This window comes from Oncorhynchus mykiss, chromosome 7 (assembly GCF_013265735.2).
Source record: "Oncorhynchus mykiss isolate Arlee chromosome 7, USDA_OmykA_1.1, whole genome shotgun sequence".
NCBI lineage: Eukaryota > Metazoa > Chordata > Actinopteri > Salmoniformes > Salmonidae > Oncorhynchus > Oncorhynchus mykiss.
Window position 1 is genome coordinate 44,904,896 of NC_048571.1, and position 14,343 is coordinate 44,919,238.

The window sequence follows — 14,343 nt, forward strand, 5'->3', positions numbered from 1 at the left end:
TTACTAAAACAGAGACAGGGATGGGCTTTGTTATTGTTTCAACTGCAGATTCTAGCTTTAATTGAGCAACACTGTCAACACAATTAATAAGATGTTAAAACACATGCTGTTCTTTTAATGAATAAAAGTCATCAAACTGATATGGGAAAATAATATATTATATGCCATTTAGCAGTCGCTTTAATCCAAAGTGACTTATATGCATGCATACATTCTATGTAGGGATGTTCCCAGGAATCAAACCCACTATCCTGACATTTGGAAGGGCCATACTCTACCAACTGAGCTACAGAGGACGATGGAAGGTACAGAAAGCGTGAGGAGGCTTGACAGGTGGTTATATAAATGAATCTCAACACAAAGTCCCTCCTATGAAAGAGAGGTAGGACTCCGAGGCTGGTAGGGAGAGGAAGCTAAACTCTCGACAGAGAGAATGGCTTAACACCCCATGGTTAGCAGAGGATGATAATGTTTGCGCAATCTATTGGATACCGGGAACGATCCGTTGGAGATCACTTGGCCTTGGCTCCCCACAGTTGCCGGTAAAGAGGGTGTTGGTCAGCTATAGGCTAGTGGCACACAAACACCTTTGTCTCCCGAGGGCAATTTGGCAAGCTAACACTTGCTGACGGTCTTAGGAAACATGAGCAAGAGGAAGATAAGCAGCTCCAGGAGCTGAAAGCAGCAGAGAGGAGATGTCTGTCTGGAAACTCCACTCTCCATTTCTGATGCCTCAGCCTTGGACATATCTTAAGCTGTTGGAAAAGTTTCAATGTGTTCAGGAGAGAGAGAGACGTGTTATAGCCTGACAAGCAGGTGACAATGTATGGCTCAGTTATCACTATAAAGAGTCTGTGGTTGGTTTCTTACCTCCAGAGTGAGATGGGGGACCACACAGCAGCACCACCCCCTGTCCCTCGCGAACTGACACCGAGCTTCTTCTGTGGGTCTTGAAGTTTTCCATGTCTGAAAAATAATAGGCATTATGTAATACTCCCTGCTGGATTGTGGCCCGACAAATCTTTGATAGTGTGCAAGACAAAACAAACAAAAACAACATGTTTGTGCAGAGCAAGAAAACAGAACACACACATTTGAGAAATCAAAAGAAAAGAGAGAATAACTTTGGGTCAAATTGAACAATCTCAGGTGTGCTGCAACTGTGCTGCACATCTAACATCTAACTCAAAAAAGTAAACATTGGTCAGAAAGGAAAGTAGTGAGAAGTACACCTGCTCGTCGGACATCTCATTTGGTGGAGGAGGAACAATGGGCTGGGGCTGTTTTTCATGGTTCGGGCTAGGCCTCAGACTATTATTCTTCCTCCATCAAACTTTACAGTTAGCACTATGTATTGGGGCAGGTAGCGTTCTCCTGGAATCCGCCAAACCCAATGTGTTTCATGAAGCTCCCATTGAACAGTTATTGTGCTGACATTGCTGCTAGAGGCAGTGAGTGTTGTAACTGAGGACAGATGATTTTTACGCACTACGAGCTTCAGCGGTCCCATTCTGTGAGTTTGTGTGGCCTACCACTTCGTGGCTGGGCAGTTGCTGCTCCTAGACGTTTCCACTTCACAATAACAGAAGTTACAGTTGACCGTTCAGCTCTAGCAGGAGAGAAATTTGATGAACTGACTTGTTGGAAAGGTATGCATCCTATGACTGTGTCATGTTGAAAGTCATTGAGCTCTTCAGTATAGGCCATTCTACTGACAAAGTTTGTCTATTGAGATTGCATGGCTGTGTGCTCGATTTCATACACCCATTAGCAACAGTTGTGGCTGAAATATCTGAATCCACTCATTTGAAAGGGTGTCCACAAACTTTTGGTAATGTAGTGTATATTTAGCTGGAGATGAATAGTCATGATGGAAATCCCTGTGAGCCTTGCCGTGTGCTGTACGTATACACATTTGGGGGTGGTAAACAGCCTTAAGCTCTGCCTCAGGCTAAATCCCCCTGTGACTGAGTGTTTACTGAGGGATCCCAAGCCTCAATATGAGGAAAATGTCACACACAGTTGCATCATTAGCTTCAGCCCGGATGTTTTGATGGTCCAATAAAAATAATACTAATAAAAATAGTTAAAAAATTCAAAAATCATGTTAAACACCATTATCGCACACAGAGTGAGTCCATGCAACTTACACTGCCTGCTTTCCACATTTTTTTTACTTAACAGTCTTATTCTAAAATTGATAAAATAGTTATTTTTTCTTCATCAATCTACACACAATACCCCATCATTGCAAAGCAAACACAGAATATATATATTTTTTTATCACATTTACATACAGTTGATTTCGGAAGATTACATACACCTTCGCCAAATACATTTAAACTCAATTTTTCACAATTCCTGACATCTAATTCAAGAAAAAATTCCCTGTCTTAGGTCAGTTAGGATCACCACTTTATTTTAAGAATGTGAAATGTCAGAATAATAGTAAAGATAATTATTTATTTCAGATTTAATTTCTTTCATCACATTCCCAGTGGGTCAGAAGTTTACATACACTCTTATTAGCATTTGGTAGCATTGCCTTTAAATTGTTTAACTTGGGTCAAACGTTTCAGGTAGCCTTCCACAAGCGTCACACAATAAGTTGTGCAAAGCTGTCATATATTTTGTGAAGCGCACCAGTCCCTCCTGCAGCAAAGAACCCCCACAGCATGATGCTGCCATCCCCTGTGCTTCACGGTTGGGATGGTGTTCTTCGGCTTGCAAGCATCCCCCTTTTTCCTCCAAACATAATGATGGTCATTATGGCCAAACAGTTCTATTTTTGTTTCATCAGACCAGAGGACATTTCTCCAAAAAGTACAATCTTTGTCCCCATGTGCAGTTGCAAACCGTAGTCTGGCTTTTTTATGGCGGTTTTGGAGCAGTGGCTTCTTCCTTGCTGAGCGGCCTTTCAGATTATGTCGATATAGGACTCATTTTACTGTGGACTCCAGCATCTTCACAAGGTCTTTTGCTGTTGTTCTGGGATTGATTTGCACTTTTCACACCAAAGTACGTTCATCTCTAGGAGACAGAAAGCGTCTCCTTCCTGAGCGGTATGACGGCTGCGTAGTCCCATTGTGTTTATACTTGCGTACTATTTTTTGTGCAGATGAACGTTAGGCGTTTGGAAATTGCTCCTAAGGATGAACCAGACTTGTGGAGATTTTTTCTGAGGTCTTGGCTTATTTCTTTTGATTTTCCCATGATGTCAAGCAAAGAGGCATAGAGTTTGAAGGTAAGCCTTGAAATACATCCACAGCTACACCTCCAATTGACTCAAATGATGTCAATTAGCCTATCAGAAGCTTTTAAAGCCATGACATCATTTTCTGGAATTTTCCAGCTGTTTAAAGGCACAGTCAACTTAGTGTATGTACACTTCTGACCCACTGGAATTGTGATTCTGTGAATTATAAGTGAAATAATCTGTCTGTAAATAATTGTTGAAATTACACAATTACTTGTGTCCTGCACAAAGTAGATGTCCTAACCGACTTGTCAAAACTATAGTTTAGTATCAAAACTATAGTTTAGTATACAGTGGTTGATAAACAAGTTTTAATGACTCCAACCTAAGTGTATGTAAACTTCCGACTTTAACTGTAAGTATTCAGAAGCTTTACTCAGTAATTTGTTGAAGCACCTTTGGCAGTGATTACAGTCTCGAGTCTACTTAGGTATGACACTACATGCTTGGAGCACCTGTATTTGGGGAGTTTTTCCCATTCTTCTCTGCAGATGCCCTCAATCGTCACTTCACAGCTATTTTCAGGTCTCTCAGAAATGTTTGATCGGGTTCAAGTCTGGGCTATGGCTGGACCACTCAAGGTCTTTCAGAGACTTGTCCCGAAGCCACTCCTGCATTGTCTTGCCTGTGTGCTTAGTGTCATTGTCCTGTTGGAAGGTGAACATTCGCTCCAGTCTGAGGTCCTGAGTGCTCTGGAGCAGGTTCTCGTCAAGGATCTCTCTGTACTTTGCTCTGTTCATCTTTCCCTCGATCCTGACTAGTCTCCCAGCCCCTGATGCTGAAAAACATCTCCACAGCATTATGCTGCCACCAACATGCTTCACCGTAGGGATGGTACCAGGTTTCCTTCAGACGTGATGCTTGGCATTCAGGCCAAAGAGTTCAATCTTAGTTTCATCAAGCCAGATAATCTTGTTTTTTGGCAAACTCCAAGCGGGCTGTCATGTGCCTTTTTACTCAGGAATGGCTTCCATCTGGCAACTCTACCATGAAGGCGTCATTGGTGGAGTGTTGCAGAGATGGTTGTCCTTCTGGAAGGTTCTCCCATCTCAACAGAGGAATTCTAGAGGTCTGTCAGAGTGACCATTGGGTTCTTGGTCACCCCCCTGACCAAGATCCTTCTCCCCCGATTGCACAATTTGACCGGACGGCCAGTTCTAGGAAGAGTCTTGGTGATTCCAAACTTCTTTCAATTAATAATGATGGATGCCACTGTGTTCTTGGGGACCTTCAATGCTGCAGAAATGTTTTGGTAACCTTCCCCAGATCTGTGCCTCGACACAATCCTGTTTTGGAGCTCAACGGACAATTCCTTCGGCCTCATGGCTTGGTTTTTGCTCTGACATGCACTGTCATCTGTGGGACCTTATATAGACAGGTGTATGCCTTTCCAAATCATGTCCAATCAATTGAATTTACAACAGGTGGACTCTATTCAAGTTGTAGAAACATCTCAAGGATGATCAATAGAAACAGGACGCACATGAGCTGAAATTCTAGTCAAATAGCAAAGGGTCTGAATTTTTATATACATTAGCAAAAAATATATAAAAACAGTTTTTGCTTTGTCATTATGGTGTATTGTGTGTACATTGCCGAATAATTTATTTTATTTAATCCATTTTAGAATACAGCCGTAAAGTAACAAAGTGTGAAAAAAGTCAAGGGGTCTGAATACTTTCCGAAGGCACTGTATATACAGTACCAGTCAAAAGTTTGGACACATCTACTCATTCCAGGGTTTTTCTTTATTTTACTATTTTCTACATTGTAGAATAATAGTGATGACATCAGAACGATAAAATAACACATATGGAATCATGTAGCAACCAAAAAAGTGTTAAACAAATCAAAATATATTTTATATTTGAGACACTTCAAATTAGCCACCCTTAGCCTTGATGACAGCTTTGCACACTCTTGGCATTCTCTCAACTAGGTTCATTAGGTAGTCACCTGGAAGCTAATTTACGGAAATGATTTATTTCTTAATGCGTTTGAGCCAATCAGTTGTGTTGTAACATGGTAGGGGTTTCACACAGAAGATAGCTCTATTTGGTAAAAGACCAAGTCCATATTATGGCAAGAACAGCTAAAATAAGCAATGAGAAACAACAGTCCATCATTACTTTAAGACATGAAGGTCAGTCAATATGGAACATTTCAAGAACTTTGAAACTTTGAAACTTTCTTTAAGTGCAGTTGCCATAATGCGCTATGTTGAGTCCCACCACAGGAAAGGAAGACCCAGAGTTATCTCTGCTGCAGAGGATAAGTTCATTACAGTTACCAGCCTCAGAAATTGCAGCCCAAATAAATCCTTCACAGAGTTATGACTGACAAATATCAACATTAACAAGGAGACTGTGTGAATCAAGCCTTAATGGTCGAATTGCTGCAAGGACCACAATAAGTAGAGACTTGCTTGGATCAAGAAAATGAGCAATGGACATTAGACCGGTGGAAATCTGTACTTTGGTCTTTGTGAGACACAAAGTAGGTGAACGGATGATCTCCACATGTGTGGTTCCCACCGTGAAGCATGGAGGAGTAGGTGTGATGGTGTGGTGGTGCTTTGCTGGTGACACTGTCTGTGACTAATTTAGAATTCAAGGCACACTTAACCAGCATGGCTACCACAGCATTCTGCAGAGATACGCCATCCCATCTGGTTTGCACTAGTATAATTTGTTTTTTAACAGGACATACTTCCAGGTTGTGTAAGAACTATTTAACCAAGAAGGAGAGTGATGGAGTGCTGCTTGAGAAGACCTGCCCTCCACAATCACCCGACCTCAACCTAATTGAGATGGTTTGGGATGAGTTGGACCTCAGAGGTAAGGAAAAGCAGACAACAAGTGCTCAGCATATGTGGGAACTCCTTCAAGACTGTTGGAAAAGCATTATAGGTGAAGCTGTTTGAGAGAATGCCAGGAGTGTGCAAAGCTGTCATCAAGGCAAAGGGTGGCTACTTTGAAGTGTCTAAACTCTCAAATATATTTTGATTTGTTTAACACTTTTTTGATTATATTATATTATATATTGTATTTGGTCAAGATTTCACAACGCAGTGGACCGCTCACGTCCCTTGACCTCTCCCCCAGACCTACAGCACCGTTTAGATGTCAATGCCATCACTCAGCAAAACGCCTGTCACTCAGTCAGAGTCTGCAGAGCAAATATGGATACTCTGAACTTCTTCCAAAAGAGAGGCAGAAAAAGCGAGCAGGTTGAGCATGAGCAGGCAGCAGTGATTGAGAGGGCAGAACTGCCAGAAAGTCAAAGTGCAATCACAGCAGCAGCAGGTTTAGCCACAGGTTTGTGCAGGGAAGGTGGTAGCTAATGCTAATAACCTAGTGTTAGCGCTCAGCCTCCTTTAGTTATTGGGTGTCAGACAGAGTTAGCGAAATGCTTGTTCTGAGACTGAAGAGATGAGAGAACACTTTTCTGACTGAAGTAGAGCCCCCCTGTGGACTGAAGCTGAACTTTACTACAACTAGATATTTAACCCTGTTTAAAATGAACAATGTTGAGGTGGTAGAATTGAAAAAATGAAATTAATCATAGAGGTCTTATTCCATTCTACAGGTAAACATGCTTGTCTCATGTCTGTTATTTCCATATACAGTAGTCTAAGCAACTATTTGTAAAAAACTGCCAATTATTAAAATGGTTAAATTATTTGTATATACTTTTCTTTATTCAGGGGAGCCCAATTGAGACCACATCTCATTTGCAATGGTGCCCTGATGACAAAAATTCAACACAACAACAAAAAGATAAAAACTACAAGACAGCTATAAATATATAACTTCAGGTTATTACAACAAGTTATAACAATGAATTGAAACAATTGGACACTTCAGTGAACTAATTTAACAACAGAGTTTTAAACTGCCCTATTGACACCAGGAAATCCAGGTGTAATTTGTTTTGTAAGGCAATCCATAACTGTGGTGCGTTAAGACTGAAAGCGGATTTACCAAATGTTGTGGAGACAAGCGGGACCGAGAGTTACCCAACCCTGCAAACAGGTTTGGTTTCTCATATATGTATATTTCAACAGGGAAGTGAGGTATATTGGACACTTGTGGAGCAGAGCTTTGTCAACAAGATGGGAGTAATGAAGTGATCTACAGGATCTACTTCATTGTGCTTTTATTTGTTTTACTCTTTTTAATCACTTAACTACATACTTTTTCTATTGTTGTTGCGTTGTCGAGAGGCGAACCTGCGAGTTAGCATTTCATTGCACTGTGTACTCTTTTTAGATCATGAGTATATGACAAATAAACTAACTTGGACTTGAACTTAGAAGGGAAGCGGGTCATTCCATGAGCATGAGAAAACCGCTATACACAAAGTGTAACGATCGTCGTTGGAGTGAGGTGAGGACCAAAGTTCAGCCGTGGTATGTGTTCATGATGATATTTATTTAAACTCAGAACACTAAACAAAATAACAAAGAGAAAGAAACGAAAGTGAAACAGTTCTGTAAGGTGACAAAACACACTAGACAGAAAATAACCACCCACGAAACACACTAGACAGAAAATAAACACCCACGAAACACACTAGACAGAAAATAAACACCCACGAAACACAAGTCTCAATCAGAGACAACTAACGACACCTGCCTCTGATTGAGAACCATACCAGGCCAAACGCAAAAACACAATATAGAAAACGGAACATAGACAACCCACCCAACTCACGCCCTGACCATACTAAAACAAAGACATAACAAAGGAACTAAGGTCAGAACGTGACACAAAGCTACGACGGTGTCTTGGAAGAGAGACACGTGATCCTATACAAATGTACGCCAGGTTTGAAATGATTATGTTACAAAGTCAAATATTATATCTGTTTGGGCTTCTTGCAGTCAATTTCTTGCGGACCACCAGTTGGGGAACCCTGCAGTAAACAGTGTTCAATCAATTGAACACTCTACACAAACAACCATTTGATTAGCACTCCTCCTATTACGTCTTGGATATTTAATAGGGTATCAAACAGCATATACAACACGGTGCAACCATACAAGAATCACTACCACAAGATTATTACAGTTATTCACACTAGATTACAATCATTGTTGCACGGCTGAGCCTGCCGAGAAAGAAATATCACAGCCGAGGCAGACGGAAAAATAACTTTCATCATGTAATTTCACTCCTGAAATTATGAAGTCGTAGTCTCGGGAACATCAAGAAGGCGATATTAGACCCAAAATGTTAAGGATGAAATCAACAAGGCCCAAATAAATAGGGCCTCCAAAAACAAAGGAGGACTCCAGTATGCAGAAGGTATTTTGCTTAGCCTAAGTCACACATGAAGGATTTTAATGGCTCCAGTGGTTATCAGGTTTCGATTGTGTTTTATTCATCACTCTCACTACCGCAAACATTACAAAGCAATTCAAAAATGGCTTAGAAACTAAAATTACCTTTTTATTGAAACTAATTTATGTTTGACAATTGATGGAAAACAATAGCAGGTCGCAACAGACTCCTGCAATTTCCCTCGACCATTGTTGCCCGGCGGATCTGTGTAAAGGTAATTCGGAAAGCAAAGAGCAGTCTTCATGGATGAGTGTGCAGAGCGTCTCGGGTGGGACCTGGATAAATATGGGAACTGCAATCGGGAACTTCTCAATTCCTTTCAAGAGGCTGTGAGCAGTGATTCGATTTGGAATAATGCCATACCTACCACAGACATGAAAGGGGAAGTTACGCAAAACTGTGTTGGGGGGGGGGGGGGGGGGGGGAGCTGCACAGACTGATGCTGTAGATATCACACAAAGACAAAACAGCAGCAGTCGAGCTTGTGGACAAATTCCCCTGATTTTTCTCTTATCGCTTTGATATTTCCCGAACATCACTGAATGTTCCATTTTGTTTATTTGTATTGACACTGTTTAAAGTGGGGACAGTATGAATTTAACCAGTGGTAATTTACTACAAGTGAAACCTGTCTCCACAAAAATGGGCCAAGTTGGAAAGAATTTGACCGTCGGGGACACAGACAGCGATAAGAAGGACATTCATACTGTATCTTTCTACCACAGGGAACGACGAGACATTTATTTGATAACGGGTGATATCGCAGATTTAAGAGCACCTATTGTTCAAATTGGATGAATTAACCTTAATTAACCTTGCTCTGTAATATGCTCCATATTGTCATGTGACCTCGAGCAGCGATGCAGGAATGAAAGCTCTCTTTCCAGGGCGACTCAATGGAAAAGTCTTGAGCGTCTCTCTCTGCAACCAAACCAACCTGCTTTGAAACTATATTGCTGATTAGTTCTGCTCCAGGAGCAGATTTAAATGTAAAATTACTGGGCTCACTGATTTATGAAGAGGACTATAAGGTCAGCTAATATATGTCATACTGACTATGGGACAAGTCTATTAGGAGGCAGGCTGTAATTATTTCTTAAAACATAAATCTCCTCTGAACCCATACAAGAACACACTTTTGCTAATAGCTATTTGAGACTCTTAAGCTCTATTAAGAAAATATATTCCTTGCAACTTTTCACAGATTAATATGAGATTTGGCAATTTGGAGTCAATTATATGCATCTACCTCCGCAATTGAACTGATGAAAAAAAAAGGAATGAATGAATCTCATATTTTCTTTCTCAATGCAAAAAGATGAATGCATTTTGTTGATACCATACCATTAAAATGGTAGACCATTAAACTGCACACTGGTAGAAAATCAGTACAACGTTTATCCCATTTTGGAATCATTTCGGTTGAATACATTATTTTCTGAACATATTCTACAACCTCAAACTGTTTCATATGCTATGGCAGTTTAAAGTGTTTCTACATTTCAACTATAGACAGTATTACTGGTAAAAGAGAATGTGATCTCTGGACTGACTGGGCTTAATTGTCTGCAAGTGAACTCTCCATTTGGGAAGTCTAGACTACTTGACTTTTCTCTATCAAAACACAAATTTAATGAATGACTTGCCGATGTCCCGTGCATGTGGGCCCATGGAGGTAATTCTGTGTCTATATTGGTCCAATCTTGCTACCGGGGGATTGGTAACAAAAGGTTTGGAGTGGCACTGCCGCCCTCTTTCATCTCAACACAGGATGGGGTGCTAGATAAAAGCCACAGAGAGCCTAGGAAATAGAGAGTCTAAGGGAACAAAGTGGACAAAAGCATTGGACATCTAAGGTGCTGAATTAATTTAACAAAGTATCTTTTTGGGCATTATTTGGGATCGAGATAAAAGCCATCGCAGTAAAAAGAAGCAGTACTGGGACCACTTCACTGCAAGTGCAGGAGGCCATTTTTTGATCATCCTGATAAAACACACACACACACACACACACACACACACACACACACACACACACACACACACACACACACACACACACACACACACACACACACACACACACTGTGCCCCCTCCTGTCCTGAAAGCCAAAACAGAGCAAACAAACCATTGTTGCAAAAAGGGCCTGAAGAGACAAGCAGAAATCCTTAATACAGCATGATACAGGCCATGTCTTAAGAGGAGCCTCTGCAGAGTCGGAGCGGCCAGTGCTGGGGAGGGACTTGACCAAATGCATGCTCCTCTAGGCACACAGCTGTGCTCGTGCTCTTTTTGTTCAAAAGAAAGCATGCCGTCAGCCTTCAAGGGACATTTCAAATAATTCACATCAGTCGCAACAAAAAATAACAGGCCTTGTATATGTTGGCATTGAACTACTCTTCGCCATGATTTCTTTTGAGAAATACTAAAGGAAATATATAAATAAATACAAATCAAGTGAGAAAAAAATGGCTTTGTAGTATCAAGACTAGTTGTCTTTCGGTTCGATCTAAACATACACACGAGAGTGGAAAAAACAGAAGACACTAGCAATACAATAACGTAGGTCTATGTCCATAATGGAACGAGCTAACTACAATAAATTACAGTTTGAATGTGACTCCTTATCCAATTAGCATCCATTATTTTAAGGGTGGGATGACATTACATACAATGATCCAGATGAACCTGATGATCACATCCCAGCTATATGAGCATTCTAAATGCCAGGACGACTTATCATACTTCAACAAGGCTGTCCAAGCGGAACAATGGGATTCATTACGCAACCAACTCCTGGAGGTACGATTTACTACCGTGATGGGGGCAGAGCTAAAGGGACTGAGGGTCGATTTCAACGATGTTCTACTCTAGTACCTATCGCACACCATAAACCACATATTTAAATATGTTTGTCATCATGACTTGATCTTTGGATGTGTTGCTATCAGATATGACATTGTGTTGCTGATTATCTGTTTATGTTTGACATGGACCATAGTACTATATCTGTTGTTGCTAGTCTTCTCTACCCCTTCAGTTCAGGAAAGCAATTTTGATCTTTTAAGACACGTTGGCCACAGTATCTCTATTTGAGGTATAGAGTGAGGTATTCTTTCTCCTCACAGCAGGCTGTGTAGGGGCTATAGCTGGGTCTCCTTGATGGTCGAGATCCTGGGGAGGCTTTTGATGGTTTCCGCATCCTTCCCTTTCCGCTGAACTCAGAAACCGACCCCGGAGGATTTGCAGGGGATTGAAAGTTAGACTCATCTTTGCACGCTTAACTTACTGCACCTGGGTTAACTGGATTTGACATTGCATCATAGAGTAGGTTCAAATGTGCAGTAATGACTGATGTTTCTTTTCATTTTGTTCTTATCAAAGAAGAAGCATTCAAAGCCACGAGGTGGAGAAATGTACATGATATCTGATGCAACTGCATACAGTACTGTACAGATACAGTACCTGCATTCTATTAAGGAAAAAGTTGAAATAGCTGGTAGATATTTACCCTTCATTAACTCAGCTTACTGTGCTCTCTCTATACACATTATCACAACAGCTGGAGAGTAATGTTTAGGAATTATTCACGCTTAAATGAGGGATTCATGTACTGTATATCCTCCGGGGCTTGTGGTCTGCTCTTGTGACTTACTGGGATTTTCACACCATGTTCAGTAAATCTAGGATTCTCAAATCTCTGGATGAACAGGGTTCGTAAAAATATAGAGCCCAGAGGAAAAAAAGGGAAATAAAAACAGCAAATCTGCAATTGCACATGTTCTGTGAGGGAAATACATACACGCTCTATGAATGTAAATTAAAAACAACTAAGGATCATTTTTTGGCAAAATATACAGAACCGGTCAAAAGTTTTAGAACACCAACTCATTCAAGGGTTTTTCTTTATTTGACTTTTTTCTACATTGTAGAATAATAGTGAAGACATCGAACTATGAAATAACACATATGGAATCATTTAGTAACCAAAAAAGTGTTAAACAAATCAAAATATATTTTGTATTTGAGATTCTTCAAATAGCCACCCTTTGCCTTGATGACAGCTTTGCACACTCTTGGCATTCTCTCAACCAGCTTCATCTGGAATGATTTTCCAACAGTCTTGAAGGAGTTCCCACATATTATGCTGAGCACTTGTTGGCTGCTTTTCCTTTACTCTGTGGCCCCACTCATCCCAAACCATCTCAATTTGGTTGAGGTCGGGGGATTGTGGAGGCAAGGTCATCATATGCAGCAATCCATCACTCAATCCATCATTCTTGGTGAAATAGCCCTTGCACAGCCTCAGGGTGTGTTTTGCGTCATTGTCCTGTCGAAAACAAATGATAGTCCCACTAAGCTCAAACCAGATGGGATGGCGTATCGCTGCAGAATGAAGTGGTAGCCATGCTGGTTAAGTGTGCCTTGAATTTTAAAAAAAAGTGTCACCAGCAAAGCACCCCCACACCATAGCACATCCTCCTCCATGATTCACGGTGGGAAATACAGATGCGGAGATAATCCATTCACCCACACCTCATCTCACAAAGACATGGCGGTTGGAACCAAAAATCTACAATTTGGACTCCAGACTTAAGGACAGATTTTCACAGGTCTAATGTCCATTGCTCGTGTTTCTTGGCCGAAGCAAGTCTCTTCTTATTATTGGTGTCCTTTAGTAGTGGTTTCTTTGCAGAAATTCAACCATGAAAGCTTGATTCACACAGTCTCCTCTGAACAGTTGATGTTGAGATGTGTCTGTTACTTGAACTCTGTGAAGCATTTATTTGGGCTGCAATTTCTGAGGCTGGTAACTCTAATGAACTTAGCCTCTGCAGCAGAGGTAACTCAGGGTCTTCCATTCTTGTGGCGGTCCTCATGAGAGCCAGTTTCATCATAGCACTTGATGGTTTTTGTTACTGCACTTGAAGAAACGTTCAAAGTTCTTGAAATGTCCCATATTGACTGACCTTCATGTCTTAAAGTAATGATGGACTGTTGTTTCTCTTTGCTTATTTTAGCTGTTCTTGCCATAATATGGACTTGGTATTTCACCAAATAGGGCTATCTTCTGTATACCCCCCTACCTTGTCACAACACAACTGATTGGCTGAAATGCATTAAGGAGGAAATGAACTTAAGAAGGCACATCTGCTACTTGAAATGCATTCCATTTGACTACCTCACAAAGCTGGTTGAGAGAATGCCAATAGTGTGCAAAGCTGTCATCAAGGCAAAGGGTGGCTATTTCAAGAATATAATTTTAACTCTTGAGTTATTTAACACTTTTTTGGTTACTACATGATTCCATATGTGTTATTTATAGTTTTTATGTCTTCACCATTATTCTACAATGTAGAAAATAGTAAAAATAAAAACCCTTGAATGTGTAGGTGTTTTAAAACTTTTTACCGGTAGTGTATATAAAAGTGTACTTTTAATCCGGACCCACATCTCCATTTCCAACAAATACCTTTTCTACAACAAATTATTGGTCAGTTTTCAGTCTAACACTATAGTCAAACTTGAATACACTATTTCACAATGTATCACATTCAAAGCATGGCCTTTAAAATAGTTTCCACGTAACAACTGAACTCTGTGACTCAGACACATTGGATATACAAGCTATTCATCAGTATGAATTATGGTGTACATCTTTTACATAATCACTGATAATGAATCAATAGAAATACTTATCAAGGCCAGACGGTATTGAGTGAGAGACTGGCCCTCTATTC

At 40.5% G+C, this 14,343-nt stretch overlaps 1 protein-coding gene across 6 annotated transcripts in view; it reads right to left on the reverse strand.

The window, feature by feature from the left end:
• Positions 1-14,343, reverse strand: part of cntn4 (contactin 4) — a 178,643-nt gene that overhangs the window by 101,887 nt on the left and 62,413 nt on the right. For all 6 annotated transcript variants that reach the window (XM_021609437.2, XM_021609438.2, XM_036983331.1 and 3 more), the window contains one exon: positions 871-966. In XM_021609437.2, coding sequence (XP_021465112.1) covers positions 871-966 — 96 coding nt within the window. The remainder of the gene's footprint in view (positions 1-870; positions 967-14,343) is intronic.